Below are 14,762 nucleotides of genomic sequence, written 5' to 3' on the forward strand. Positions count from 1 at the left end.
GTCAATAATAAACAAGCAAGGTGGAATACAAAGACAGTAACACACTACAAATATATACAAAATATACAGTCCATGTTTGATGCAGCCTTTGTGCAATGCAATCTTCTTAATATATACTTGTAGGAATATTCATTAGAAAAGTCCATAAGGTACACATATAAATGACCCCAAGGCAGTAATGTGTTACTGTCTGTTACTGTCTTTGTATTCCACCTTGCTTGTTTATTATTGTCTTTTGAAACACAATGTAGCATTTGTTACCTTTGTACTAATTTTCTCCAGTGCTGTTTTCCAAACCTCCAGGTAATAGCAGAAGATCTTCTACTATTACAACTGATCTCCAGCCGATAGAGATCAGTTCACCTGGAGAAAATGGCAGCTTTAGCCATTGGACTCTATGGCATTGAAGTCCCTCCCCTCCCAAACCCCTCTTCAGGCTCCGCCCCAAAAATCTCCCACCTATAGCAAAGAGGGACATGGCAACCCTACGTTCTCCATACTCTGTCCTCCTCTTGGCAAACCCCACATCATTATCTTTCCCTGCTTCCTTCTTTCCTTCCCACCACCAGCAAACCTACATTTCATCTGCCATCCCATCTTTAGCTATATTTATTATTTCATTTATACCCAAGCTTTCTCCACAATAGGGACCCAAAGCAGCTTGCATTATTCTCCTCTCATCCTTTTTATCCTGCCAACAACCCTGTGAGGTAGGTCACACTGAGAATGTGTAAATGGCCCAAGGTCAACAAGTGAGCTTCCATGGCAGAGTAAGGATTCAAACCTAGGTCCCCTAGTCTGAAACTCTAACCAATGCATCACACTGGTTTTTGTGGGGTGGCTGCTGTTGAACAGTAGCAGGCAGCTGGGCCTATGTGAGATATGCAGGTCACCCAGAGGTTGTTGATGGGCATGGCTGGCCTCCTAGCATTCACCCTCAAAGGCCAAAGCAGGCCTGAAAAGGGCCTTCCACCTCCCCTGCCTTTCAAAATGGGAGATTTGTGTTTAAATCATGAATTCTGCTGCTAGGGTACATTTAGGGTTGCCAAGTGCACGGTGGTGGAGGGTAAAATCCCGCCAATGCACCAGGCTGCCCGCCGACCAGGTGAGGGCCGGCGGGCAACTCGTGCAAGCACGCCCATGTGATGCACCTATGTCACTTCCGGGTTTACTCGGAAGCGACCCGTACGCTCTAGCAACCTCCGCAGGAAACCACAGAGTTTCAGACATAGGCGCATTGAGCAGGACACGCAGACACTTGGCGTCAGGCGTGCGGGTGCATTGTGCCAGGCGCACATGCCGCATGCTGTAGAAAAGCTCCCACCAAAGGAGCCATGGGACCTGGTAAACCTAGGTACGTTCGAGTAGCATTCAACCTAAACTACCTCAAACAGTTGCCCTGATTATTATAACTGCACAGCACTTTGTGACTGAAATGTACTGTGAAGAATAATGAAATACAGTTTGCCACTTCTCAGAAATGTGGAAGTAATTCATTTACCTTTTTTTGAAGCTCCTGGATGTTTGTTTCCCAGTTTTTATCTTCTTGTGATATTTGTCTGAAAGAAAAGTCCACATATAGAGATTTGCACTGATAAAAAGACAGCTCTGTCAAAGTTGTCATTGAACGATAATACTGGGGTGTGTGAATTCCCTTTGTGCAGCTCTGTTAGGCTTTGGGTTCCACTCCAGTTGTCTACCACCAAGAAAGAAGAATTTCAGGATGGTGATAACAGATTCCCCTCAAGAAAAAAAAGGATATTTATATGAGCTTAATCTATACTGTATAACGAAATAAATAACTGGTTTCCCTGAAAGAAAATATATTTCTTTTGTTGTTGCCTCTCTGTAGAGATACACCGGCTCCCTAAGGTGTCTTGTATTCAGCCTACTGAAAACTCTTTCTGGCTGTTTCTCTCACTGTCTGTTCCAAACAGACATGCTTTCAGTTGTGATGAGTATTTCATTCAAGAAAAACATCTCTTAATAATTCCCACTGAAGTAAAATCCACACCCATTAAAGAACATTAAGCAAGGCTCCCTGGCTCACCCGGCGGCATTTTGCAGCATGAGGCGGGGAAGCAGGACACGGGGAGCTGGACGTACCTCTTCCCTTTTCCTCATCCCCACATGTGGCACTGAGAACTTGAGGCAGGGTTGCTCAGGTGGACCAGAAAGACAAGGTTCCCTCTCTGGTCTGCCTGGCCCCTTTAAGCCAGGACCCATCATGGAGCCCACGGACAGTCGACTCAACTTCCCCACTCTCCCTCCCTTAATTTGTGGGCGTTGCAGGGTGTGTTATCATCACTACTTTGTGGTGGGCAATTTGGGCATGGGGCTGGATCCATCTAGATGGGAGACACTGCCTTTGTGCCCATCTTCCCCTACTTTGGAGATCCCCTCAGGGGAACTTGGAGGTAGCACCATTAGGGGGTGTGCCCAGCACAGGTCCTGTTGTCCAGCTTCACTCCCAGGTAGCAAGGTAACCACACAGTGGTTGTGTCCACATAGGATCCCAAGATCTGCCATTCTGTGTGGTTTCAACCAGCAGGCAGAATGGTAGGGTTACCAATGGACAACAGGCAGGTCACCCAATACATGGATCTGTCCACCATGCCTTGTCAATGCTCCAATGGCTGTAATCAATAAACTTGCAGCTGTTGTTTATTCCAGCATTGTGTCAATGTTGCGTTATTCTCCTCTTGCCACCTCACACCTCCCCTCTTGCCTCTGGGTCTGCTATATTATTTTATCCAAGGCCCAGACATCCAATAGGTGAGGGTATATAATTCAAGAAAACCATCTTTTAATGGTGGACATGCAAGAAAGTACAAAGTTTTTGGGAAAAAATACATAAGGAAATACAAGACCTAACGAATACTAATTTTCAACTAGAAGCTAAATACTTTTTATTGGGTATAATTCCACCTCATATTCCACCAATATGCAACAACAGCGGCGAGATTGTTATTGGCCCAAAAATGGAAAGATAAGGAGATACCAGATGTAAACATGTGGATTACAAAAATGCATGAATATGCAATGATGTCAAAATTATCCACCTTGCTACATCATGAAATGTATGAAGAACATAAACAGAAATGGCAATCCTTCTATGATAAATATGACAGCTCATAAGTACATACTTTAGATGATATTGTTATGATATTAGTGATTGTTTTTTTGTAATAGACCAAAAGGTAACATCAGAGATATTAAAAATAACATTAGAAAATTGATACAAGAATGACTTAATAGTAGTAGAACAAAAAGTAAGATTATGATAGAGATAATGATATAGAATGTCTGTACGCCGGTGTAACAGAAATGTAAGTGAACATAATCAAATTATCCCTTTCCCTGTTTTCCTTTCCCCATGTCTTGTAATAAAAACAATAAAAGAAAAAAGAAACCATCTTTTAAAACTGAATTCCCGTTGAAGTAAAATCTACAGCCATTAAAGGACATTAGCATTCTTTTGTAAAAGGCACAGACATCCAACAGGTGACATCTCAGGCAAAAATAATGTTAGATGATAACCCGTTAACAGTAATCAAGCAACACATAATATTGTTACAAAAAAGGAAGTTCAGTTCACCCCATTTCTCCAACTGAGGAGAAGTTCCAGAGATGGTGCTCAGTGTTTGGTTTAGAGAGTAGACTGTTAAAGCACACAGAACATGTCTAACCCTGTAAATAGTTCCCAACAAGCAAAAGCACCCCAAGAGGCATCACAACCAGCAAAGCTCAAAGATAACATTAATTTACATTAATTTAAACTGCACTCACGAAAGCAACCTGCAGGTAGAATGCACATTGTGAGGATAAGATGGAGGATGGCCATTTTGAGTTCCCCAAATAAATAGTCAGGGAAATATCTCTTAACCATTAGATCACTTGAAACCATTAGCCAGCAGTCAGCCTAACAACTGGGGAACTCTTCTTTAAGTAGAGCATTCTCAAATTGTGGGTTTTTTTTTTTTTTTTGCCAATTTTCAAACAAATTCCACAGGAATTAAAAAGAAGGACAAAACCAAAAAATGTGGGCTGGTTGTTTTTTGTCAGTAATTGAAATGCACATTTGCAAGTTGTTTTTGCTCACTTGAAGACTAGCTTGAGAATTCTAGACTAAGAATAATGTGAGTCAGAATGTGCAGATCAGAGGGTGTTTGCTCGGTGGGGGAGGATTGCAGCTGGCTTCCACCTGGGATCCAATGAGAAGAGAAGCTTGAAAGAAGCCCCCAAATGAAAGGAAGCCCTCAACTAAACTATCCGTGGGAAGTGTTTGGTATAGTACTATCATTAAGACGTTCAGGACTGAAATACAAGTGACAGAAAGCAGCAGAAGCGATGGACAAAGGCAGAACCAGCCTGGCAATTAGCCACAGAAGAATAATACATCCTTTTAACACCTGGTTGTAGGGCACTATCTTGACTATCCTGACAAGCTTCAAAGATGGATATTTCCCTCAGAAATATGGCATTTCCCCCCCCCCCTGGGCAGCTACACGGAGTCCCATTCATCCAAAGTTATCAGCAGGACAGGCCCCAGCAACTTTAACTGCATATGCAATGGCTTCTACTCAATACTTCCATCTTCTTTTAATCATCTGTATATCTAATAGCCAACTATGCCCTGATCTGCGGATACCTAAATCTGCAGATTGGGGCCATTTATGCAAAAGTAATATTTTTCAGCAAACTCGGGGGACACCCCAGTCTTGCAGAACAATAATGAAAAATGGGGGTAAAAAAACAAATGCAGGAAGCATTGTCTGCATAGCCGCAGATAACAAAGGAAACAGCTCTCAGGAAGCTGTGGCAGGTGAAGGTAACTGCAGCTGACAAAGGAAGAGAGGACGGGCTAGCAAGCAGGCAAGCAGAGGTGGACATCAGGAAAAAAGGAGCTCGATGGCTAGTGCTGCTGCCTGGCAAAAATGAAGCTGGTCAGGCATGTAGTGGCCAGAATGAGGAAGAGGGAGTGTAGCTCTCTCCTTCCCTTGCCAGGGAGGGAAGACAGACAGACGGTGATGGCTGAGAGAAGAGAGGGAAGAGGTGGTGTTGCAGCTTTTCGTTTGTCCAGTGCAAGTGCATGAGAAGGACAGAAGGGTGGCTGGGAGGGAGAAGAACTGGGAGAAGAGCAGGAGTTGTGGCTCGCCCCTCTGGGGAGGACAGTGAGGTCAAGGCAGCCGTAAAAGCACACGTTCAATCCAGATCCTCTGGCTGCGGCACTGAGTGAGGCACATTTCAAAATGCCTACTCCTCCCCTCACATAAACAAAGTGACTATAATCCCACCCTGACTGTGCCCAAGGGAAACAAGCAAGCCATAATGAATAGGAAAATGAAAAGATTGGCTTCAAGCTCTATGGCCTGCCCTTGCCCTCCACTCATAAGTCTCTCACAGCCCTGTCTCCTTCTTCCAGACACAGCAGCTGGGAACAGTTTAAATAAAGAATCTATGTCTCCCTCCTCCCCTCCTCTCCAATTGCATCAGCAGCAACAGTAAAACACTAAAATCAGGAATAACCCTTTATAACACCTGTATAACTCCCTTCAGCCCTGACCTGGATTGTTAAGTCCGCGTGGGGAGGACACACAAGGTCGAGACGGAGTTCCAACAACAACGTTTTATTGTAGTGCAGAACAGAACTGGAGACTTGGTGCAAACGGCCCTGCTTAAATGCTCCCTTGGCCGCTCGTGGCCACTCCCCCCCCCCGATCCATGATAGGGGGGAGACAACCCCGGGTTACCAATGGCGCATGCCGGCTTAGGGCCAATGGCGCGTGCCGGTTTGGACCAATGCCACATGCAGGGCTTAGGATCCTTCGTCCAGGACTCAAGCTCCTAAGTTCCCCCTGCATATCGCCTAACTATATACATACATAACACGGATGGCCCAGGCTAGCCTGATCTGGTCAGATCTCAGAAGCTAAGCAGGGTCAGCCCTGGTTAGTCTTTGGATGGTCAAGTGCGGTCAAGTCGCTTCCGACTCATGGCGACCCTATGAATGAAAGTCCTCCAAAATGTCCTATCTTTGACAGCCTTGCTCAGCCTTGCTCACATGATTACCTTGGCAGCAAGCAAGTCTGTGGTTGTCTGGGTAATTCAAAATGACTGCTGCTGTTTCATTCCAAAACCTGAGAGGAGGCGGGAAAGAATGAGTGGGCAGGAAAGGAAAAAAGGGAGATAGGAGGGAATTTAGGGGGGAGAGAAAGAAGCAGGGAAAGGGAAGAAGTGCTGGAAGAAAAATGGCAGAGGATGGGGGACTGAGAAAGGTGGGTAGAGAGGGAAAGTGTAAAAGGGGCTATGAGGAAGAGGAATGGCGGGAACCCGTAGATAGCATAGGGAAGCAGTGGTGGAATATTTCTACCATACACAAGTCTTAATGGGTCCCTTACTCATAACTTTATAACACATGTTTCCATATGTATTTACCCATTCAATTTTAGGGCTAAGCTTAAATCTTAGGTTGATACAAATAAAACATCACAAGTGAACTAGCCTTCTAGATAGCTCTAATCTCTTATTCACATTTACCCGTATTTAAACAATGTACATGATAAGCATAATCCATGATCTCACCAGAGGTGCTAGGTTTATGTAAAAGATAGTTTGAATGGAACTGAGATAAATCCTACCTATGGAATGTTGTCAATTTTTTCCTCAGCAAGATATCTAGAGCAAGAACTTTTTGCATTAAAAGGCACTTAACAGCAGTTTCTTCTCTGCTGGCAGGGTTAATTCGCTGTGCTGTCAGTCTCCATACATGGATTTCATGTTTCAATTCTAAAATGAAATATAATTATTTAGGCTGGAAGTGAAGATATTACACATTAAATAAGTTTCTCTAGCCACAATAAAAATAAATGCTAGCACATGTATGATGTTTCCAGTGGAAAAGTAATGCCATGAAAATAGAAATAGTACAGAAATACCACTAAAAGAGAAATAATTGCTAAATTGTTTAACATGTCATGTTAATATTTATGCTTTGTTTTACCTTTGTCCCAGATTTCTGTTTGATTTCAGATTTCTATAATCCTAATCCCATTACATTGCTTATTGGATGTCCCATCCTGTTGATTGTATTGATTTACATTATGTAATCCACCTTGGGTCTCAGAGAAAGGCAGACTTTAAATAACATATATAAAGTGGATATGATCTTATATTAAAAAAATTATGTATTAGCAATGCTTCTGCTCTGCTTCTAGGTTTTTGAAAAATCAAAAGTCTTGAAGCAGATTTGGTTTTTCCCCCATTTAATTTTTTCCCCAACTTTAACTTTATTAATATCCATACTGAAAAAGTTACATATTCAAAATTCTTACAAAACAAGATTATAAAGTTGCCTCAATTCACTTAATAGCAAAAATCTATAAGTGATCAAATAATATCTTTCTATAATACGGTAAGCTTCATAAATATATAAACCTCTTTAACCTTATCTAACCATTCCTGCATACCTACTGCCTTATAGGGGCATGTAAAAAAAATCACTAAAATTTGTATTTGGGTATATTGGGCCCAAAAATATTCAGGATTCCTGAATATTCCTGAATTCACATAACAGTATGGGTTTTTTTCAGGAATTCAAAAAAAAAATTGGCTCCATTATAGCCTATATGGAACCTTTCCAGGGCTCTGGGGGTGTTTTTTAAGGTAGAGGCACCAAATTTTCAGCATAGGTCCAATTTTATGGGCCCCCAGAGAGGGTGCCCCATCCATCCTCCATTGTTCCCAATGGGGGGGAAATGGGGCCCCATAAATTTGTACCCCCTGACCCAATCTTTACCACACTTGGAGGTTCTTTTAAGGAGAGTCACCAGAAGCTATGCTGAAAAATTGGTGCCTCTACCTTAAAAAACAGACCCCCAGGTTTTTCATCTTTTTCAGGATTGGGATTGCCAGCTACAGCTTAAACTGCCATATTTTTTTCAGCCAAAGAATACCAGTAAGGTATTTGTTGGCTATTTTTTCCATTCAGCTTTCTTGAATACATACCCCTAGTGCCTTATTCAGATTCCAATACCAAGCAAAAACAAGTCACACAGGTAAGTTTTGCTGAAGCATATTAGCTCTTAGACCTTAGAAAATGTATGTCTTTCACTCTTAATCAATAACATTTTGAAGTCTGAGAGGCCTCTCAGAGATCGGCCTCTAGAAAATTTCTTCAGTAAATAACTTTCTATTTGGAGTTTTTAAGCAGATTTATATCCAATAATATTGACACAATCCCCCCTGGTGATTTTTGAGTAACTTCTGTTTAAAATAAATTAATGATTTCCAAATTTTTGTAAAATCCACACTTTTTTTACATTCAAATTCACGGAGGTTAAAGCGAAAAACCACTAAATAGTAGTATTGTAATGTAGTAGTGATGGTTAGAGTGTCAGAGTAGGAGCCCCACTCTGCCACTGAAGCTTCCTAGGTGACCTTTGGCCAATCACACACACTCATTAAGAGGCTTAATGTGCTGATTCTTGTGCAGTTTTGCAAACCAATCTCAAAGGGCGAAAACGCACGGTCGCTCTAGCCTCCTTTAGTCCCTGTTTCAGCCAGTATTCAGCCAGGATCGGCGAAACGCATGCGTTCGATCCTGGCTGAATCCTGGCTGAAACAGGGAATAAAGGAGGCTAAAGCGACCATGCATTTTCGCCCTTTGAGACTGGCCCAAAAGTGTAGTCTTTGGAGAGTCTCTTTTCTGTTGCATTGTGACAGTGTTACAGAGGCATTCATCCCCCACACTGCTCCCCCAGATAGGCCTTAATTTGCTGCAGGTATAAAAATGCAGCCAGCACTTGATGGAAGTATTGTGACAGCAATGGCACACAATCTGTGGAGTCCACCAAAAGACATGTTCAGTACTTCAAAAAGATTACGCACTTAGTGGACTATGGCAATTTTTGCTTGTTTTGCTTGTTCATACTTCTCTAGAGCTTAAAGAAATAGTCAAGGTTCTACTTCATTTCTGTCTGTATCACACCTGTAATGACCTGAGTTCGATCCCGACGGAAGTTGGTTTCAGGTAGCCGGCTCAAGGTTGACTCAGCCTTCCATCCTTCCGAGGTCGGTAAAATGAGTACCCATCTTGCAGGGGGTAAAGTGGGTAAGGCAATGGCAAACCACCCCATAAAAATAGCCTGCCTAGTAAATGTTGGGATGTGACGTCACCCCATGGGTCAGTAATGACCCGGTGCTTGCATATTACCTTTAATATCTTAGTTTTTCGGGTTTGAGAAAGTAATTGCACTAACCCCTTTCAAAACATTGCCTATAAATCTTTGCAAGTTCATGAATACTATAATCAACAAAAGGACAGACACTTTAATGTGATCCATTTTTTGACACATTATCTGCTTTTTTAGTTTAATAAGGACAGTAAATTATTTTAGTACACAACTAATGCTTTTTTTCTTGTTAGCATTCTGATTGTTTTTTTTCCTACAATTATCTTCATGGCAGTCATAATTTTGCTGAAAAACTCCTTCGGATACCTCGGATACCTCAGATTTTTCAAAGTAACAGTCAAAGAATTAACCATCAAGCAAGCTTGAGCCACATCACATGAGATTTGTGGGGCCTTGTAGCCCACAGCTGACGCTCTTGACTCTGACACAGTATATCAGGATGATTCATGACAGGCTAACTGGATCACTCTCATAAATAAAGATAATTGGCTGCAAAAATATCACAGGGATTCCAGTTAAGTGCTGTATGGGCTTTGGATTATAATGATACAGACTGAAGTACTTTTAAAATCATGCATCCAAGTTTGATACTTAAATGCCACCATATAATATTGACAATGACATTATATTTGATGGTTAACCAAGAACTGATTACTTTTAGGCTAAAATGTGTATTGAATTTTTACACGTCAAAATAACCAGGTACCAAGAGGGGATTTAAATGTTAAATAAGGCTTCAGATCTCTAGATAACATCATTTCAAAATTTGGCACAGCCAAGAATGAAGGTTCCATTAGGGCTGCCGGCCTCCTAGTGGAGCCAAGAGCTCTCCTGGAATTACACCTGTGGTAGAAATCCGTTCCATTGGAGAAAAATGGCTTATTTGGAGGGTGGACTCTATGGCATTGTACCCTGTTGAGGTAAATCCCCTCTTCAATCCCTACCCTCCACAGGCGCCAACCTCAAAATCTCCAGGAATTTCCCAACCTGGAGCTGGCAACCCTAAAAGGAGTTAAGAATTGGTATATAGAATCATAGAATCATAGAGTTGGAAGGGACCACCAGGGTCATCTAGTCCAACCCCCTGGCTCTGTCTTCTACTGTATTTGCTCTCCCTCCCAATTTAGTATCATCTGCAAATTTAATAAGCATCCCCTCTATTCCTTCATCCAAATCATTTATGAAATATGTTTGTATATTCCTGGCACAGTTCATTACTGATTAAAAAATGCTCTCAACTGGTAGCAATACTATATCCACACTGCCTCTTTCTGCTTCCACGTTTTATGAACGTGTGCTTGAATTTCATTATGTTGAATCCTTGAAATGGTTTGACATTTTGCTGGCACACATGATTCTATATAGTTTATGGAAGTGCCAGTCAAAGCAAGGACTGAAATCTTCCTCTCAGGAATTTTCTGACAAACTCTAATATAGGTACAAGCAAAAACAGCAGTGGATGAGAAGGATTCTAATTTTCCACTTCATGTCCCTCTCCAGGCAGCCTTTGGCTTTGTAAAGAGGAAAAGATGAGCCCAACCATTTGTCTTGGTATTTCATGTTATGTGAGAAGCCAAGGAGAGCTTGGCTATCTGGCTAGTGTACCAGTCGGCCAACGCACCGGCAGATACCCAGTCAAGCTTGCCAAGCGTGAGTTACGCCTGCATGCCTGCAGTTCTGATCTCAGGTGTCTTTTGTGGGATTCCAAGGGTGTCAGTGATCCTGGAGAGCTTGGGTCCGGGGTAAAGGTGCTTCAGAGTCGGCTGTACCTATGGGAGTTCTTGCGCTTGGTCTTCCTGCTGTTCATCTGTTGTCAGCTGTGGGCTGGCTGCACCAGGTCCCTTCTCCTCTGCGGAGACCTCACTGTCACTCAGCCGAGGCTGGGCCATGACAACTATATGCTGATGGGTTCTGAACTGTCTGAACTGAGAGCCAATGTGGTGTAGTGGTTGGGAGCAGTGGACTCTAATCTGGAGAACCAGATTTGATTCCCCACTCCTCCATATGAGCGGCGGACTCTAATCTGGTGAACCGGGTTCGTTTCCCCACTCCTACATAAGAAGCCTGCTGGGTGACTTTGGGCTAGTCACAGTTCTCTCAGAACTCTCTCAGCCCCAAGGTGTCTGTTGTGGGGAGAGGAAGGGAAGGTAATTGTAAACTGGTTTGAGACTCCTTAGAGGTAGAGAAAATTGGGGTATAAAAACCAACTCTTCTTCTTCTGTCTGAGACTAAAACTAAAGAGATCTTGGGGTTACGGTAAACAAAATCATAAAATAAAAAATAAAAATGTGGAGCCAGTGTGCACATTCATGTTGGGGATTATTAGGAAAGAGATTGAGAATAAAACAGCAAATATTGTAATACCTTTGTATAGAGCCATAGTGGGCTATGGAGGAGGCGAGAATCTCCCTCTTGTACAAACAAAGGAGGGGCTTGTGCAAGAGTGTGTTGTCTATGTGTGTATACCGGGGTGATTTCCACCTATTACGTCTTCTCTCTGGGGTTGCCTCATGTAGGAGAGCAGATTTCCAGAGGCACGGGGGATTGCAGGTAGAAGGAAGCGACAAATATCCCTTCCAAAAGCTCTGCTCCACTCCCAATAGTCTGGATCCAACCCATTATAATTTATATAGTATTTTTCTGTATGTAAAGCATTCTCCACCTTCCTCCCACCTCATTTAACTCTGTGGATTAGCCTTGGCCTGATTATGGCTCCCTAAAGTGAGCTTCCCAGCTGAGCAGAGGGTTTGCCATTGCAGAACTTATGCAGATTTTTGGTTAATCAACATTCAGAGAAGGAAAACAAAGATCTTGACAGAGAATTGTGATTATCTGAATGGAGCTGCCAGACTTTCCATAGAGTATTTCATCTAGATGTGGATAATTACTTACATTTTTACACAAATCCATTTTTAAGTGGGAAGTACTATAAATATTGGTCCCTTTAATGAAGGTTTTTTTTTAACATGCATATGATCACATGGAGCTTGGACTTCAGCCAGAAAAAATGCCATAATATACAGAATGTCATCACTTCTTTACCTACCTACAACTTATTTGCACAGAAGTAGTATATATTTTCTGTCCTTTTACATCATCAGCAGAGCAAGCTCAGACTCATAAATTACTATACTCTTCACTCAACTAAAATCCTCACAATGTAATTTGGTGCTCAGAAAATTGCATCAGCTTTGAAATCTATCAAAACAATTCCATTTACTCCCTGCCAAGAAATTGTAACTCAGAGTGTCAGGCTTCTAGGTCACAGCATTTTGAAATCACATTAGCTAACATTTTTCATTAAACTATAAGCTTGTACTTTGTCAACTAGCTAAAGAAAAAAGAAATCTCTGCAATTCATTACAGTCTTTTCAGAAACCGTTATACATTTTTCACCTTTGCAAAAAAAAAATATTTGCACCTACTTAAATAACTGCTGAGGTCAAGAAAAGAATAACTGAAGCAATCAGCTATCTAAACTCAATATACTTCCTATTAACAAATATATAGTTGCTGAGGGAAAGGAAGATTCAAAAATCATTTCAGTATTAACTCATGAAATGAGTAATTTTACCTAATGCCAGTGATCTGAGATTGCTAAAAACAATATTCCTTCCGGATAAAATGTATTCCAGTAATTAACTGTTTTGGGATATACTTATTAAACGAGCTGGCAAAAATAAAAAAGGGCTAGGTTGTATTTGATGAAATTTAAGTCAATTTCTTGCGAACCTAGCCCTAATTTGTTGAATGTGTAGAGCTGGAGAACGGACTCACCTGTCTTTCCTTGCAACAGTACATCCAGACAAACCTGTACTTACCGTATTTTTCCATGTATAAGACTCCCCATGTATAAGATGACCCCTATTTTTTGAACCCAAAATTAAGAAATCAGGGGTTGTCTTATACATGGGGGCGTGTACGGAAAAATACAGGCGGGGAAGAGAGTGGGGACCATTGGAAGGCCAGCCACTGGCCAGCCAGGGCAACCGGGCTCTTCCCCGCCCGCTCTCTTCCCTGCCCATCAGCTGACCAGGCTCTTCCCCGCCCATCAGCTGACGGGCAGGGAAGAAAGTGGCAACATTCCATGTATAAGATGACACCCAATTTTTTTCTTTAAAAATTTAGAAAAAAAACGTCTTATACACAGAAAAATACGGTACAACCTAAGCACATACAAAATGTATGCCCACCTGATACAGAATCTGCACAAGTAAACTCTCCCCTTCATACTTAGAAGAGCAGCCTGCAGTAGATGCTCCCCTATACACTGGAAGCCCTGGACATACAATCAGTCTTTAGCATACTACCTGTCATGTTTAATTGACCCCCAACAGAGAAGGGCCTACATACTCGCTAGATTTAATGCCCTTCCTTCCGCCTTGCTCTATGGAAGATTCAATAAGGTCTCATATTCGGATAGGGCCTGTCCTTGTGGGGAGGGGGTAATAGAATCAGTTCCTCATGTCCTCCTTAACTGTCCATTTTACTCTAGGGGCCGCTCTCAATTTATTGACCCATTATTTGTGGACAGGGGATAGTTTCCCACCAAAATTAAGGTGTCTCTCCTTATGACCACCCAGGACCCCATAAAAATTGAATTGTTGGCAAGATTCCTACAGTTTGCAATTCAAGAATGTGAGCGCTTGGGTACCAAATAAGGCTGGCCTAGTACTGTTAAATTAACTAATGCAATTAAATTGATTTTACTGTAAAAACTATGGAGATCCTTGTATTGTATGGATTCTATGTATTTGCTTTTGTACATTTTATCTTATGCCAATACAGGCTTGTTGTTGTTGTTGTCTCCCCTTCATACAGTTACAGGAATTAAACTGTTTCCATTTTATCATCCTTACTTGCCATCTGAGTATTCCTGCTAATATCTGATTTCACTGTATTCTTATTATATAGTTTAAATTGCAGATTACACTTCCTCTCTCATTTGTGCAGAGGTTTCACCAAATTATCAGCAAAGACTCTGAGCTGTAATACTAAAAATTATATAGTGGCTGAAAATTTTGGTATCTGAAAAGGAACTCTTGTTGACTTAAATGATAACAGGAGTCTTTGTATTCTATATTTTGCGGGCAGCCTCTCCATATTTACCAAATCTATGCTTCTATAGGGCAAAGACAATAGCCAACAGAGATGATCTTTAATTATTCTGCATGCTTGCCAGTTTATTATTCTATTTGGGAATGGGGATACGATTAAAGTAACTTGAAATCACTGCAGGGTCATAGTTACATTGTTACCAACTGTTTGCCCAATGTTATCCATATGTTCTAGGTTGTATAAATCGTGTAAATCTTGTAATTTGGTGTCCGTGCAATTTATTTTTTGAAGTAATATCTCTATTGTCTTGGCTGGTTGGATTTTTCAGAGTACCAGATCATGCAGAGAGAGCATATATGCATAATAGCTTCTGTGCACACTAGGGTTACCAACCCCCCGGTTGGGGGGCATGGAGATCTCCAGGAATTACAACTGATATCCAGATGTCTATTGGTATTATTTTTAAAAAAAATATTAAAACTTTTATACACCACTATTCCTTATGGCTTT

General features: G+C 41.6%; 1 protein-coding gene across 1 annotated transcript in view; it reads right to left on the reverse strand.

Moving 5' to 3' along the window:
- OCA2 (OCA2 melanosomal transmembrane protein) overlaps nt 1-14,762 on the reverse strand; it is a 189,131-nt gene that overhangs the window by 85,419 nt on the left and 88,950 nt on the right. Inside the window, exons 15-16 of the mRNA XM_056861864.1 lie at nt 6,642-6,789; nt 1,502-1,559 (exon numbers count right to left, since the gene is read on the reverse strand). Coding sequence (XP_056717842.1) covers nt 1,502-1,559; nt 6,642-6,789 — 206 coding nt within the window. The remainder of the gene's footprint in view (nt 1-1,501; nt 1,560-6,641; nt 6,790-14,762) is intronic.

The sequence above is a fragment of the Euleptes europaea genome, chromosome 16 (assembly GCF_029931775.1).
Source record: "Euleptes europaea isolate rEulEur1 chromosome 16, rEulEur1.hap1, whole genome shotgun sequence".
Lineage (NCBI taxonomy): Eukaryota > Metazoa > Chordata > Lepidosauria > Squamata > Sphaerodactylidae > Euleptes > Euleptes europaea.